Source organism: Musa acuminata, chromosome BXJ1-8, assembly GCF_036884655.1.
Source record: "Musa acuminata AAA Group cultivar baxijiao chromosome BXJ1-8, Cavendish_Baxijiao_AAA, whole genome shotgun sequence".
In the NCBI taxonomy this organism is placed as follows: domain Eukaryota; kingdom Viridiplantae; phylum Streptophyta; class Magnoliopsida; order Zingiberales; family Musaceae; genus Musa; species Musa acuminata.
Window position 1 is genome coordinate 38,132,645 of NC_088334.1, and position 15,587 is coordinate 38,148,231.

Here is a 15,587-nt window from a genome sequence, read left to right on the forward strand (position 1 = left end):
GCAGTCCTCTCGTATCCCATCTCGGGCATCGTCGTGCAAGGAATGGGTTTGTAAGCGAGTAGAAAAGTGTTTCGCTCGTCTTAAATGTGGCTGACGGTGAAACGGGGCCGATCGTTTCCCTCGCTTGCGCTCCGCACGGCCGGCACACGTGCGGAGAGCACGTGCTGTATTCCCGGTCCTCCCCACTCGACATTCCCACTATCGCCTCGCGTTGCGTCAAGTACCAATTTAGCCCACGATTCGACGCGTCGGGTCTTCATTCCCAATCCATCTCTCTCTATCTCTCGCTCTGTCTCTCCATCTCTCGAAGGCGCTCCGTCGAGGCAACTGTTCTACCTCGTCGTCGATCGAATCATCCTCCATCCGTTCTTCGATTTTTCTCTCCCTCGATCGCTTCGATCCTCTCGAGGTTCTGAAGATTGAAGAAGATCTCTGCGGATTGCGGTTGACCCGGGGATCTCCTTTTTGGGCATCTTTTAGGGTTTCAAGGTCGGAATGGGTGGGAAGTCCGGGTGAGTTTGAGGAGATAATGGTCGAATTGGGACCGCGCAGGCGCGATTGCATGGGTGAAGAATGCCAGAGCTGCAGAGTGGGGTGCGTCGAGGGGGCCATGCTCCGCCGCCACCGACGGAAGCGGTAGATCGCCCCCTGCGGAATACGAGGGCACGGGCCGCTGCCAAGAAACCGGCGCCTGCTGAGGTTGCCGTCGTGGTTGGCCGTCGGGGGAGGACCAGGGCTGCGCCTTCGCGGCCGGTGGCCAAGGGGAGGCAGCGTGTGAGACTGGCCAAGGAGAGACGGGATTTGGTCGAGGAGGGGGAGGGGAAGGGATCGGATCAGTTGAAGGAGGTGATCGTGGTGGTGGAAGAGGAAGAAAAGAAAGGAAAGGAACGTGCAAATCTAGCGGAGGAAATAAGAGGGAAGGAAGTAATGGGTGACGACAGCGGTGGATTGAGCGCCAACAAAGTTGCGGTACAGGAAGAGGAGGGGAACACTACACCGTTCCCCAAAAAGGTATTCTCTTGTTTGGTCTTGTATTTGTTTGCTATCGTTTCAGAAAAGGCTCCATTCCTGGTAGATCAATTTCTTAGATGTAGTTGAATATTGTTTTTGTAAATTCCAGACTGCCGAATTATACATCTCTCATGCCCTTTTTTTTTTTAACAAATTACAATAATCTTTTCGTTGTTCTTTTCTTTTCCATTATTTATGTGATGACAAGAGGAACCTTTCTTCCTGCTTCAGAAATGCGATCTTTTGGCTGTCTGGCTCTTGAACAGTATCCTTTAGGCTTAACCCACAATCGTTTTATATGTGCACCCAAGTTAAGATGGATGGCAATAACTTTATAGTTACCATTTTGGATGACTGCCTTTATCATTTCTTGATGACACCCTGCAGAGCAATAGGATAATAAGGATTCTTTTGCCAATCCTGGTTTTTCTATGCACGTCCTTGGCAAGTTATTAATGATCCAAGGTACTCAATTTCACCCGGACAGACCGGTGCATACAAGTCGACACTTACTGGTTTGGGCATGAACCAGCACTCAGACCATCCCATTTCGGGCAGTTCATGTCTGGTATAAGGCTTTTCGGGCAGTAAGTCTGGTGAACTGAGACCAACCATGTGGTTTCGACCGATTATCAGGCCTGAACCGGGTGGCAACCTACCTGACTATGGGTCTCTTTCACAGGTTTAAACCAGACACATTGAAGTCCTGGGTTTTTAGTACACATACTTGACAAATTATTTAGTTGTACGATCTATTTAGTGTTTTAGGGAGCTGTATATACTAAAACAATTCTACTTCATATTTATTTTATCTATTACATAGTTACCTTCCAACTGATCAGATCCCACTCATTCCATGAACAACTTATTTTTTTAATTTGTGGTACAAATTTTCACAGAATTGTTATATTTCTTCCATTATATGATATACGAGCAACCAAACTAGCAAAGTGTTCTTTTACCTCTTACATGTTCCCCCTAGTTTTGCACCATACTAACACTACTCTTTGTGATGTACAAGCCACTATATAAATAGTCTGTGCCCTTACCATATTTTTCTTTGTTTTTCAAGTTCCCTTTCTGAGCAACTGGATGCATAATTTAGGCATCAACAGTTGTGTCTTACTTCAGAATAGATTTGTCTTATCTTTATCAAGAAAATAACTTTGTCGATGTTCTTTCTTTTCATTTAGTTCTTTGCCTTCTAGGTTTAAGCTGTGGCAGAAACTGATTTAATTGTTCTACTTATTATCATCTCCTTTGTTCTGTGCTTTTGCGTACTTGTTAGTCCATGTTGTGACAATTAAGTATACATTGCAATATTTGTCCCTGTTGTAGTAGTATATTGCATTCTTTCTTCTTGTCTATACACTCATTATGTCTGTTTCAGTGCTTGTTATTTCCATATCCTGTAATGACATTGTTAACTTTATATGGTCTAGAAGTCAATAGGAGTTTGATTCTTTGATATTTTGACAAGCAAACTTAGTCTATTGGGTTATTTTTTATCTATATGGGGTCCAGGTCCGATAATCTGTCGACTCGATACCACCTGTCGGATAGAAGTTTCGTGGAAGAGAGAACTATCGCAGGAAGCTTAAAGCATAAAACTGAAAGAAAATAACCTCTATTGCTTGTAAAACTAAAGTGCTAACACAGAGTTGAAAACAACAGAATTAAAAGTGTGTAAAGAGACTAAAAGGCACGTAGGGCATAGGTTATCTTCGGACAGCACTTGGGTGCTCTTGGCAAATTATGTATCGTTGCCAGTTTTAGTCTTCTCCTTCTGTCTCGCTGCGAGAACCTCCTCCTGAGGTTCGGACATCAGAAAGCAGGCTTTGGAGGTTTCTCACAGCATGGTTCATCTTACTGGTCCATACTAGTGTACTGATCGGCTATTGGTACGATACATACCAAACCATACCAACATACTAACATATGATACAGTGGGCCATATTGACAAACCGATATGTACCACCCATACTAGTCTTCTATCAGACCGATACGTACCACCCATGTCGGGCGGTACACTACGTTATGGTGAACCTTGTCTCATGTAGCTGGGTGGAGTTTGATGCAAAGATTTGGCTGTTGGAACTCGAGGAAAAGGCTGCAGTTGAAAGGATTGGCTGCACCTTGTAGAGTATTTACCTTCTTTCTTCTCCTCTCTTCTCTTCTTTTTTCTGAGGTTGGAACAGCTAGGGCCAGCTGGGTACTTGTTGGGAACTTCTTTGATTGCCTTTAGATGGGGATATATCCCTTGTTTTATAGGGTGAGCGGCGCCCCAAGTCTTTAGGGTTTAAGGGCTTTACTTGTATGGTGTGCACAGCTAGTACTAGTAGGGCTGCCGCACCCTCCTTGCTCGGTGGCTGCTCCGATTTGAGTGAGGGCTGCCCTAATCTAAGTCCTATTAGGACTTGGATTTAGGTAAGTGAGATGCTGGGACTTGGGCCTTGCTTGGCCAAACAGAGTTTCAAGTCTTTAAGGGGCCCTTGGATAGAAATCGGCCAAACTGGTTGAATGGTGTTGAGATCGTCCCAGATCAAATTTTCAAACCTAGACTTTCAGTCAATATTATATAGGTTTGTGGCTTTTGTTTTTTGCAAATCCATATATTCTTCTGTTTGTGTTGGACCATGCTTTTCTTGTGAGCACCTTTGTTAACTCTACAAAGGTAATCTCTATGCAACCATTGTTTTTGCACAAACTATCATCTATTTCTAGGGCATATAAGGTCACCTAATATCTGCTTTTGGCTTACTATTGGTTTGATAATTTGCATCTTTCTCACTTTTCCGATGACTGTCATTTGAGTTGGAGTAATCAATGTAATAAAGGGTCTTGCTTCTAGTTGCTGGAGCCATTTTCTTATGTTAATGCTGTCTGTGGCCTTTGTGGTTCATAAATTACGTCTAATTTTATCATCCTGAAAGGATATATTACCATGTGTTTCAGAATTTTTTTCTTCTTCTCTTTTTGTTTAACAGAATGTTACGGCAACTTGCAAAAATCTCTCTAGATCTTTTACTGTCTTTGTTTGTTATCATTCTTTGGCGGTGCCTAAATTTGAGAATAAAGGTCAATCTACATTTGAAATAATTTCAGGTTCAGGTTGGTGGTTCTCCCGTATATAAGGTTGAAAGGAAGCTGGGCAAGGGTGGGTTTGGCCAGGTATTTGTTGGTCGACGAGTCACTGGTGGCATTGATCGAACAATGGGTCCTGGTGCATTGGAGGTACGGTTTTATTTTTCTATCATCTTTAGGCTAATGGAGCAGAAGCAATTGAAAGAGCTTATCATGCGTCGCTATTATATATTTTTCTATTTGATTAAGGTTGCCTCTGATAATAGGTTGCCATCAAATTTGAGCACAGGAACAGCAAAGGCTGTAATTATGGCCCTCCTTATGAATGGCAAGTTTATAGGTTCGTATAGAATATCCTCCCTGCCAAAGAATTTGATGCTTCTTTTCCTCTCTAGTAATAGTTCTGACTTATTGCTGTGGCCTTTTATTTAGTGCTCTCGGTGGTAGTTATGGAGTGCCAAGGGTACATTATAAAGGTCGGCAAGGTGACTACTATGTGATGGTATGGTTTCTTCTGTTTACTCGTGCATTCTTTTGCATTCAGCCAGTCAGATAGTTGGTGTGCAACTGCCTCTATTACTTGATTCATTCAGCATGGAAAATTGTACAACAAACTTTCTTGTATACTATGCTGACTTACTTTGTTCACTTGCTACTCACAGGTAATGGACATGCTAGGTCCCAGCCTTTGGGATGCTTGGAATTCTTCAGGTCAAACGTGAGTATACATTGTCACCTTTTGGAGTTTAGCAAATGATTTTCATGGTTGGCTTTTCTATTCTTTTGATCACCTATTCCTGTGCACCTGTCAATTTTATACTGGTGTGATCTTGTGTGCATTTGTACACACACATTTCATTTAGTGAATATTATGTTGTTAATAAGATTGCTATAATTTTTTATAAAGATGGCCTGCAGTTGTGTTTTTACTATTTTTTAGAAGGGTCTAGACCCTACAACATGGGCTACAATTCTTCATAAAGTTATCCTAAACTCTGTGTATGGTACAAGATCATTGAGTATATTGTAGCTCAGAGCTTCAAAAAGGGAATGATCCATCATAATTCTTAGGAAAAATGTGCTACTTGTACAAGATGGGGATCAAACCCAGGCCTACTGCTAGGGTAGAGATGTTTTATCATCTAAGACAAAGGATGATAGCATTTATCATTATCTTTTGAGCACTAAGGTTGTTTTTATTATTTTCTAGGATGTCATCAGAAATGGTTGCTTGCATTGCTGTTGAGTCCATATCAATCCTTGAGAAGATGCATTCAAAAGGGTAAGATTGAAATTAACAACTAACCTGGATATAGTGTCTTTGGAAGTGGTGTTCTTTCACTCAGAGCTTTTTTATCATAAACTAATAGAACACAATGTTGTAGATATGTCCATGGAGATGTAAAGCCTGAAAATTTCCTTCTTGGTCAGCCTGCAACACCTCAAGAGAAGAAACTATATCTTGTTGATCTTGGATTAGGTGAGTGAAGAGTTTTTGGTCGGGTGATAATACCTCATGCCCCCTTTTATTCTTTTGTTATAATTTTTTTTTTCTTTTGTGCACTTACATTTATATTTAAAAAAAAAAGAAGAATTCCCTTTTATTTTAGTCATGCTTTTGTTGTCTTATTTAAGTTTCCTTTTCTTAAGTTCTTGTGCATTCATGTTTCTATAGCCACAAGATGGAAAGATGCTAGCAATGGTCATCATGTTGAGTATGACCAACGCCCAGATGTGTTCAGGTATGCTAATTTCATACTAATACAAATTCCAACAAAGAATGCTTTGGACTGTTTTGATTGCCATGGTTTATACTGGATGTTTGTTGCTGTAGAGGAACTGTTCGATATGCCAGTGTTCATGCACATCTAGGAAGAACTGCAAGCCGGCGAGACGATCTGGAGTCTCTTGCATATACACTAATTTTTCTTCATCGAGGCAGATTACCATGGCAAGGATACCAGGTAATTGGATTCAAATAACATAATTTTCAAAATGTCTAATTGTTTATCTGCGGTCAGATAAAGCTGCATTTTCTTTATATGTCTGTGCATCACAGGGTGATAATAAATCTTTCTTAGTTTGTAAGAAAAAGATGGCAACATCTGCTGAGATGCTATGTTGTTTCTGTCCTCCACCATTTAAGCAATTTCTTGAGCTTGTGGTTAACATGAAGTTCGATGAGGAACCAAACTACTCTAAGCTTATTTCTCTCTTTGATGGATTGATTGGAACAAATCCAGCATCTAGGCCAATCAACACTGATGGTGCTCAAAAGGTGATTGTTGTACCTGTTGAATTTGTTTTTCTATCAAATCCAGGGGTTGGTAGTTATGACTTATCATGGCAGTTTATCTAGTAGGTTGGTCAAAAACGTGGTAGATTGACTATTGATGATGATGAACAAAGCCAACAAAGGAAGAAGATCCGTTTAGGAGTACCTGCGACCCAGTGGATTTCTGTATATAATGCTAGGCTTCCGATGAAACAAAGGTAGATTTATGTATATTCTGTTTAGTCTTTTGTTGTTTTCTGATCCTAGGAAATTTACTATTGTAAAATTCTTTTTTTCTTCTGAGCATTATAAATACTATCGTAAAATGTCCATTGTCTGTTGGTTGCCTCCATTATTGACAGTCCTCTTTGTAACAACTGTGAATTGTTTATGAAAACTCGTTTTTTCTTTTGAAAATTCTGGCTAAATCGTGTGGGTATTATATTTTCAGGAGTATTAGCTAGATTGAAATGCTTACTTTTAAGCATATGTAAATTACTGTTCAATTATGTATACAGATTATGCTGAAGCGGTAAGTTTTTGATAAATGAAGCAAGAACATTCTATTATCATAATCCTAATTTGATGTATAATACGAATGAAATAGAACAATATTTTGTATATTATATTATCTCGTTTGGAATCAAAAGAACAAACAGGTGAGAATTTAAATCTTGGTCCGATATTGGTCTTTCAGAATTCTATTGGACCGGTATTGTACTGGTATATTGCTTGGTATACTGACCCATACTACCTGGTATCACCTCAAAAGGCTAATAAAATTTAATACCAACTAGTACTGGATCATATGGTCCATACCAGTCCTTGATTGGACACAAACCTAATGGTATTTGAAACCATGCTTCCAGGTATTCATTTTTAATTTATTAAAAAATAATTTGGACAAATATCCAAACCATATATAAGAACTATCCTAAAAGTGTTATATCCAATGCATTTTCGAAGCTGACATAGCATGCAATCTCATGCTAGATCTTAACTTTACAAAGTGTTATTTTTTACACATTATGAGTGTTATTTTTACAAAGTACACAGGTTTTGCTAAAGAACTAAATGAAATGATTGCAGTATAAAATAAAATTGAAATTCAAACTTTGTAAATATAAGCTATAAATATTTACTTTAATCTTCAGTAGTTTTAAAAGAGTGCCCTTCAGATTGATGGTTTTTTAGAAGAAAGGAGAATGTCCTTCATCAGCATGATCTTTGTGACAAAATGTGGGCTATCCTTCACGATTCTCTCTTTCTCTCTCTCGTGTGTGCTTATAAGAGAATTTTAAATCTGGGGTATTTAGATCTTTTTATTTATCTTTTGTGGGGCATTCTTATTTTTTTTCTACAGCCTGTATTTTTAGCATTGTTTACTGTTTACATAGGTCTTCTTTGTGTGTGATTAGGTACCACTACAATGTCGCTGATGCACGTCTGGCACAACATATAGACAAGGGAAATGAGGATGGTTTACTTATTAGTTGTGTTGCATCGAGCTCCAATTTGTGGGCCCTTATTATGGATGCAGGAACTGGTTTCACATCTCAGATCTATGAGTTGTCACCATTCTTTCTCCACAAGGTATGATGAGATTATATGCTAACCTCTTGGTATTAATTTACGATGACTTTATTAATAAAGTAAAGTGATGCAGGAATGGGTTATGGATCAATGGGAGAAGAACTACTATATAACTTCTCTTGCTGGTTCCAACAATGGAAGTTCTCTTGTAGTTATGTCGAAAGGTTTGTCTTATGTGAGAAATTGATGACCATGTTTTACACTGTTAGAACTTCTCACCAATCAAGTAATAAACAATTATGCAGAAATATGTCATGTATTGGTTATTGAATTATATATACTTGTATCATGTAAATAATTGACATTTTTTAAATTTGGCCAACTGCTTTGAAGTCAGTAATATTAGTTGATGTTTGTGAGCCTGAAAGAAAGCATTTGTCAAGGATAGGCTTTAATCTCTGGTTCTTGGCTTCCGAAAGCAATTTCACAAATTTTGTATCTAAAACATCTTTGAGTTTATTGTTGCCCTTTGCAAGTAAGCCATTCTTCGATGCAGGATCATCAAATGCATGCTTAGAAAGTAGTAAAAACAACTGACCATGGACTGTAATTAGAGGGGAAATATAAATATGATGAGGAAAGAACACCCAATAGAAAAAAAAAAGGGGGGGTAGATTTGTGCCAGAGGGAAAGAGAAGAGGGGTGCAGGGAACGAAGCCTTTATGTTTTGTGGTCCCACTAAAACACAAAATCACCTCTACCTCTGTTTAGATGTTTCTACAACCTCCCTCCAGCCCACACTTAATGGAAAAAGAAAGGACAAAAGAGTTGCTATGGGGAATTTGGTCCTTCCTTTTGGTTAGAGAAGTTATTCATAAAAAGTACATCTGCAAGATGCTATGCTTTTGGTTAGATTTCTTCAAGTCGTACAAATGCTATGCTCTTTTGACAAATTATCTTTGATATTTAACTACATCTACAATTCAACTCAGGCACCCAATACACACAGCAGTCTTACAAAGTAAGCGAATCTTTCCCCTTCAAATGGATAAACAAGAAGTGGAAAGAAGGATTTCATGTCACATCGATGGCAACAGCTGGGAGCCGATGGGGCATTGTCATGTCACGCAATGCTGGTTTTAGTGATCAGGTATGCTGCAATTTTCTCAACCTTGTCTCAGTGACGTACCGCTGTCTGTGCCAAATGAGAATTTTTTTTGTTCAATTGTTCTTAGAAGTCAAGATCTGTACTAAACTGTAGCAAAATTTTCTTGCTATTTCTGTTAAGTTTATGGTGATATGTTTATTAGTGTCTCCCATAAGTGATGAGATCCTATCAACTTGCTTATGTAGCTTAGCTATTATAGTATTGATTACATGATGGTATTAGAATCTGATGTATAACTGAAGATGCTTGCATCCTGATCCGCTGCTTTTGCAGGTTGTTGAATTAGACTTCCTGTATCCAAGTGAGGGCATCCACAGACGTTGGGACAATGGATATCGCATTACTTGTATGGGTGCCACTTGGGATCAGGCTGCTCTTATCCTTAGTGTGCCCAAGCGGAAGCCTTGTGATGAGACTCAGGAAACCCTTAGAACATCAGCATTTCCAAGTGCCCATGTTAAGGTATGCATATCAATTTGACTATGTTCCAATAAAATACTGTTGGTCACGCCACATCTATTTTTTGTTTTGTGTGCATAAGTGTTCTCACTTGATCAAAATGAAGAGAATAGAATGAGTATCTTGTTCTAGTTTACAGCAGCTGTTTTTAATGGGTCTACTTGATTGCGTGTTATTGCGACATATAATACAAGTTATTGTTTTCTGTACATTGCTTAGCTATCTAATTTAACCTGATTTTGATTCACAGGATAAATGGGCAAAGAATCTGTACCTTGCTTCGATCTGCTATGGACGTACCGTATCATGATATACTTATTTCAGCCAACCTACATCCTAGACATCTTTCATACTTCGTGGAACATGTTAATATAGCTTAGACATCGATTGAGTGATGATCGCGACATAGTGAGCCTGGTGTAGGCTATGTTACTGTATTTATTTATTTCCCTTGTTTAATTGTAAATCTGTTTGCCTGGACATGCTTGTGCTTATACCATGAGGAAATGTGGTTGCAGGCTGTGATGAATCAAGAAGCAGCAGCCTTCCTGTGGTATCATAGCAAGTGGATAGTCGAGGATGGCCACAGAAGCATGAGAATTAGGATTCTGGTCTCTGGCGTTCTACAGGCTGTCTAATATGATGATTAATTATTGTCTCATGAGCTTGACATAATGAATTTATGCAATAATGCAGATAGAGGAAGGAATGACATTTCAAACTATTCTCTTGTATGTTACGAAACTGTTGTCAACCATATGATATGTACGTCTGCTGGTTGATCTAATTTCAAAATATTTCCTGGTTTTGATCAAATGAACCCAAAGAAGATGACGTTTTTATCATTAGGCTAGTAATTTTTCACAAGAACGATACTAGAAAATACTCTCTCTACTAATGTCACTACTCAATTCAGAGTACTTGGCTTCGTAAGCACTATTCTTGTTGAATTCAATATATCAAAAACAGTTTGATATATGCAGGACGAAGAGATGAATCAACTGCGGAGATTAGTCTCACGATATCAAAGAGGATTAATAGGATTGGATTATACACATTAAATTTAATCCCTAAAGGATAAGCTTTTAACCCATATTGATGTCCAATCTGTGTATAATAATAAAAAAGGATTATATATATATATATGTCTTAATATTTCAATAATTTAAATAGGAGAAATTGGGTCAAATAGATTATGCTTTAAGCCCTCTTCGTATCCTGTTTCGTGACTGATGTAGTTGCTAATTTCACTAACTGCTGCTTCTGCTGCTCCTTTGATCAAACATATTTTTATATAAATTAAAAAAAACATATTGAATGAGATTTCAAGTAAGCAAATCATCAGTTGAACAATGTCATAGATATAACAATATATTAAATACGATCCTAAACTCTCAGTGTTTTGTAGGTGAATTCTCAATTTCATATGAAAGCTGTTGTTTAAGTCGCGGGTGAGACCAGCGTGGCAGTCGTTACTTAGGCGCAACATCATGGATGTGAGGGATAAAACAAGTCAAGTAGATTTACCTTATGGTTAATAATGGTTATAGAAGACATTTAAGCAACTAATTTGTCTTCAACGATTTAATAAATACTTTTGCCATTTATTGCGTATTACTCTCTTTTTATCGCACACAAAAAAAATACTTATCCTTATTTATCTCCATGTTACGGGATGGAAAATCCTCATTCGTGACCTATCCGTATCAGCCACCTGCCTTGATATTGGAGGCAGAAATGTGCCGAATTTGGTGAAATGGGATCCTTTCCAATTCATCCTCCTGTTAACAGAAACTGATTTTTACGTGGCAGGTACTAGAAATTGGATTCGTAAATTGAATGGTTAAGATTTGACTTGAAAAGTGGGTGGTTCCGATGGAGATTGGAGAGGATCCTTGCGGTCACCGACACCTGCCCTCTCCGAAACCCACCGCCCTCTTCGTCCTCGTCTTCCACTTCCACAGAACCATCGATGAGATCAGCTGCGCCGCGGTGACCTGGTGATGTCCCATTTCTACTACCTTCTTGGCCGATTCACTTCCATCGAGACAGTGGTGATCTCCTCTAGAAGCTGCTCGTTTCCCTCGGGGTTTTCTCGCCGAAGCTTTTCGTTTCCTTGGACGTTCTTGACCCGATCCTGCTTCTTTCTTTGGCAGCCCATGTCGAAGAAGGTGATCACGAGAGAGGAGTGGGAGAGGAAACTCAAGGATGTCAAGATTAGGAAGGAGGACATGAATAAGCTCGTCATGAACTTTCTCGTCACCGAGGGCTACGTGGAGGCGGCCGAGAAGTTCCGGGTCGAATCCGGCACCGAGCGTATCCTCCCCCATTGCTTCAAAGAACAAAGAAAAAGGAAGATGATTTCTTGACAAGGGTTTCGTTTGTGTTATTCTTGTTGATTTAGTGCCGTGTGGTTTGGTTTTCCTTATGAAGGGATCAGCGGACATTGATCTTGCCACGATAACTGATCGCATGGCCGTGAAGAAGGCACTGCAGTCGGGCAATGTCGAAGATGCGATCGAGAAAGTTAATGATTTGAACCCCACGGTAAGATCCATTTGATCTCTGACTGCCGTATGTAGGAGAGATGATTCAACTTCTCTTTTAGGTTTATGTTCTGTGCGATCTAATCAAGAAACAGAGGAGTGGAAGAATGTGATTGAGAGTAGCTTAATTGAGGACTTTTATTGCTGTCGACATTACCTATGGGTGGAAATTGTGAACCTTTGTGAGAAAAGAGTAGTTTGTGACCTGCTCGTTGCCTTAATCTCTCCATCTTGGGACTTCTTATCTCTACATAGCATATGGTCGATAGCCTTGGGAGAAGCCAATTTCTCTTTTACGTTTATGTTCGGTGCAATCTACTGATGCTACTAATCAAGAAACAGAGAGATGGAAGAATGTGAACAAGAGTCGCCTAATGACTAGGAATGAAGTCAGAGAAGAGCTTTATAGCCAACGAGACTACCCTACAAATGAAAATTGTGAACCTGGTGAGGAAGGAAGAGTCTTTTGACTTGCTCGTAGCCTTAATCCCTCCATCTTGGGACTTGTCGTCTCTAGTAGGTATATGGTAATATTAGCATATGAATGAAGGTTCTTTGTGTTCGCCTTATTATCGAGAATGTAATATCCGTTCTCTGAAGCAACAAGTATTTGGAACATGTCATCCGACACCATTCAATTGTTCATCATGACTATGTGGCTTAACTAGATCCAGTTTTCTCCATATATCATGTGATCTGATCTTCATCTGGGAGTTTCTTGTATTCTGTATGTTGACATTCTTTTATAGTGTATGGTTCGATAGTATGGTGCTTTAGATATTGTTTATGAATGTTGTACCACATATTAGACACGTTTCAAGCTGCAAAACAAAATTGTTTCCTTATTCCTGACTTGGTGTATTTCATTTTGCAGATTCTAGATACCAATCCCCAACTTTATTTTCATTTACAGCAACAGAGACTGATTGAGTTGATCCGCAGTGGAAAAATAGAGGAAGCTCTAGAGTTTGCCCAGGAGGAGCTTGCACCGAGGGGGGAAGAAAATGTAATTCCTTCTTTCATATTTTCATGGATATTTATTCATATCGTCAGATCTTTTTGTTACGTTTCTCAGTTAAAATGCAATGTTTGCTCATGTGGCTTGCATTTATCATACTTAATTTGGAAGTAGTATGTGAGCACATGCCTTGCTGCCTTGTTCCAGTGCGGCCTGGGTGTCAAGTGCCATATAAACAGCATCCACGTATGTACGGGTTGTGTCGAAAGTTGCATATGATGGTGCTTTGGGTGTCAAGTGTCATATAAGCAGCCTCCACGTATGTAGGGGTTGTATCGAAAGTTGCATATGATGGTGCTTTATTTGAAACTTTAGATGATCTAATAAGTATTTTCTTTTTGAATTTTGATGTGTAACTAAGTAGAGAGAATTGTAAACTAATGTAATTGGAATTCTGGATTTGACAGCAAAGTTTTCTAGAAGAGTTGGAGAGGACAGTAGCTCTCCTGGCATTTGAAGATGTTAAGAATTGTCCTTATGGAGAGCTTCTAGATGTGTCACAACGCTTGAAAACTGCAAGCGAGCTCAATGCTGCCATACTAACAAGCCAAAGTCATGAGAAAGGTTGGTTATGTTTTCTTTTTTTTCTCATTTTGTGATTTTCTTATTTATTCTCTAGTGAATCAAAGGTGTCTTATAAGCAACCAAAAAGATCTATTCTTCGAGTCAAAAGAGTAATGAATCACTGAATACACTATGATGGGAAACACCATTTTGTGATGCATGTATAATACATGTTCAAATTGGTCCTCCACCTTGCATTTACCATCTTTCTTATCTCAAAATAATGATCTCATTTCCTGTTAAGCCTAGGCTGAACCGTCTCAATCATTTATATTGCTCCTGTAGCAACTTTATACTTTTGACGTAAAGTGTTTAATAATATTTTCCAGGAGCCTAGTTGGTAATTCTGTTTTTGACACGTGGGAACCTTGTTTAGGAGTTCAAAAGATATGTAAGCAAATTTTGAATAAAATGCCCATCAAAATGTAGATATGCAGTCGAAGTTCTCTGCCACCTCTTATTTTCTTTAGAGGTCAAACCAAACATAGCCATGCTGCTTTCTAGCAAACTAGAGTATCGCGCTTGAGATACCGTTATCACTTGATGTGAGTGACTTGTGGCAGATCCAAAGCTTCCAAGTTTGCTGAAGATGCTGATATGGGCTCAGAACCAGCTGGATGAGAAGGCTGCTTATCCAAGAATCAACAATCTAACAACGGCAGCACTCGAAGACCCAGCAGTCTAAATATATGCAGTTTCTCAGATCACTACTAGGTCCATTTCTGTGGTTCCGGGCCGGTGCTCCGGTATCGTATAAAAAGGCTCCAACATGCATTATGCGTGGTTGCTAGGCAAAGTTTAGCTTCGTAACTCGAATGTGTACATTACTGGAATTACTGGAAAGCTCATCATGATTCTCTTTTAATTTGGATGGTATTAAATGGGCTGACATGTGTGTTGAGTTTTTATCTGGATGCATCGGTGGATTGTCATGGTCGACTAGTTGAAATTAATTTTATTTGGCTGCAATTTACAAACTCTCCCAAACAAATGATACACTGCATTTGAATTCTACAACCATTTGTAGGTTTCGTAGGGATACGATACTACGCGATTAAACACGTAGTGGTGCAGTTAACGAGTGAGTGAATTGGTTGGGTTGATGACCATAGAAGGGATGAGTCAGGTAGCTCTGCAAGACTGAGCCATGATGAGCTGTTGATTCTATTAAATTGGAGAACGGAGAAGTTATGTTGGGTCACTTTTTAGATAAGTAGTTATTTTGCCGGCTGATTTTAATGAAAAGAAGTGTGGAATGTTGAGCACGGGGCATTTGAATTCTACAACCCCTCTTCCTCAGGTCTGCACTGGTGATCACAGCAACCTTTACCTGACTAAAAAGATTTCTGCTGCTGACCAAATGGAGCTTGGCAAAAGGAACGATCCTACTGACCAAATGGAAGCTGGCAAAAGTCATGATGCGTTTCACTGCTGAATTTTATCAGAATTATTGGGAGGAAATTAAAACCAGTATCTTTGAAGCTTTGTTTCTATCCACTGTTAGTGCAAGTGTTTTTCTTCCTTCCAGTTGGGATAAAATGATTTTGGCTTTTGTTCTTGAAAGGAAAGAATGTTTTGAATCCTCGAAATATCTCTTATAGCATGCAGCAAAGCTTCTTGTTCTTGGCATAATATATATAAGTAAACCTCTCTGTGATATTAAAGGTGGATTTCATAAATTTATTGGTAATGGTTGCTACATCAAGTTATGAGATGATCATTGGTGAAAGAACCTATCTATAAATAAGTGACCTGCTTTTGTGAATAATGTATATGAGACGAATCATTTTTCTACAACTCTTGGAAATTATAAAGCAATTAGTTCTTTGTTTCATCATATCTTGATCAGAAAAATCTATCTATCATATGCACTCCTCCTATAGGCTCTGTATCGTCTACAAGTGGTGGTTAATTCATATGTAACAAGTA

At 39.0% G+C, this 15,587-nt stretch overlaps 2 protein-coding genes across 7 annotated transcripts; both read left to right on the forward strand.

Moving 5' to 3' along the window:
* Positions 1-235: 235 nt before the first annotated feature.
* On the forward strand, positions 236-10,346 carry LOC135585620 (casein kinase 1-like protein HD16). Of its 4 annotated transcripts, none has more exons than XR_010475970.1 (17): positions 236-1,011; positions 4,117-4,245; positions 4,362-4,435; positions 4,528-4,597; positions 4,758-4,813; positions 5,306-5,377; positions 5,481-5,575; positions 5,771-5,837; positions 5,930-6,059; positions 6,155-6,373; positions 6,458-6,588; positions 7,789-7,963; positions 8,037-8,127; positions 8,896-9,053; positions 9,345-9,533; positions 9,781-9,964; positions 10,049-10,346. XR_010475970.1 is itself a non-coding variant. In XM_065079555.1 (16 exons), the coding sequence occupies exons 1-16, from the start codon at positions 574-576 to the stop codon at positions 9,838-9,840; spliced, it is 2,154 nt and encodes a 717-aa protein (XP_064935627.1). In that variant the 5' UTR covers positions 236-573; the 3' UTR covers positions 9,841-10,010. The 4 variants fall into 4 exon arrangements, 1 of the variants encoding a protein (XP_064935627.1); XR_010475969.1 differs by having other exon boundaries at positions 9,781-9,949; XR_001979554.2 differs by having other exon boundaries at positions 9,781-9,938.
* A 1,081-nt stretch (positions 10,347-11,427) lies between these two features.
* Positions 11,428-14,566, forward strand: LOC103994779 (protein GID8 homolog). Of its 3 annotated transcripts, none has more exons than XM_009415217.3 (6): positions 11,428-11,584; positions 11,687-11,846; positions 11,971-12,077; positions 12,951-13,082; positions 13,502-13,658; positions 14,222-14,566. In XM_009415217.3, exons 1-6 carry the CDS (start codon positions 11,534-11,536, stop codon positions 14,341-14,343), a joined length of 729 nt encoding a protein of 242 aa, XP_009413492.1. In that variant the 5' UTR covers positions 11,428-11,533; the 3' UTR covers positions 14,344-14,566. The 3 variants fall into 3 exon arrangements, with proteins under 3 accessions (XP_009413492.1, XP_064935629.1, XP_064935628.1); XM_065079557.1 differs by having other exon boundaries at positions 11,428-11,581; XM_065079556.1 differs by having other exon boundaries at positions 11,433-11,846.
* The last annotated feature ends 1,021 nt before the right edge of the window (positions 14,567-15,587 follow it).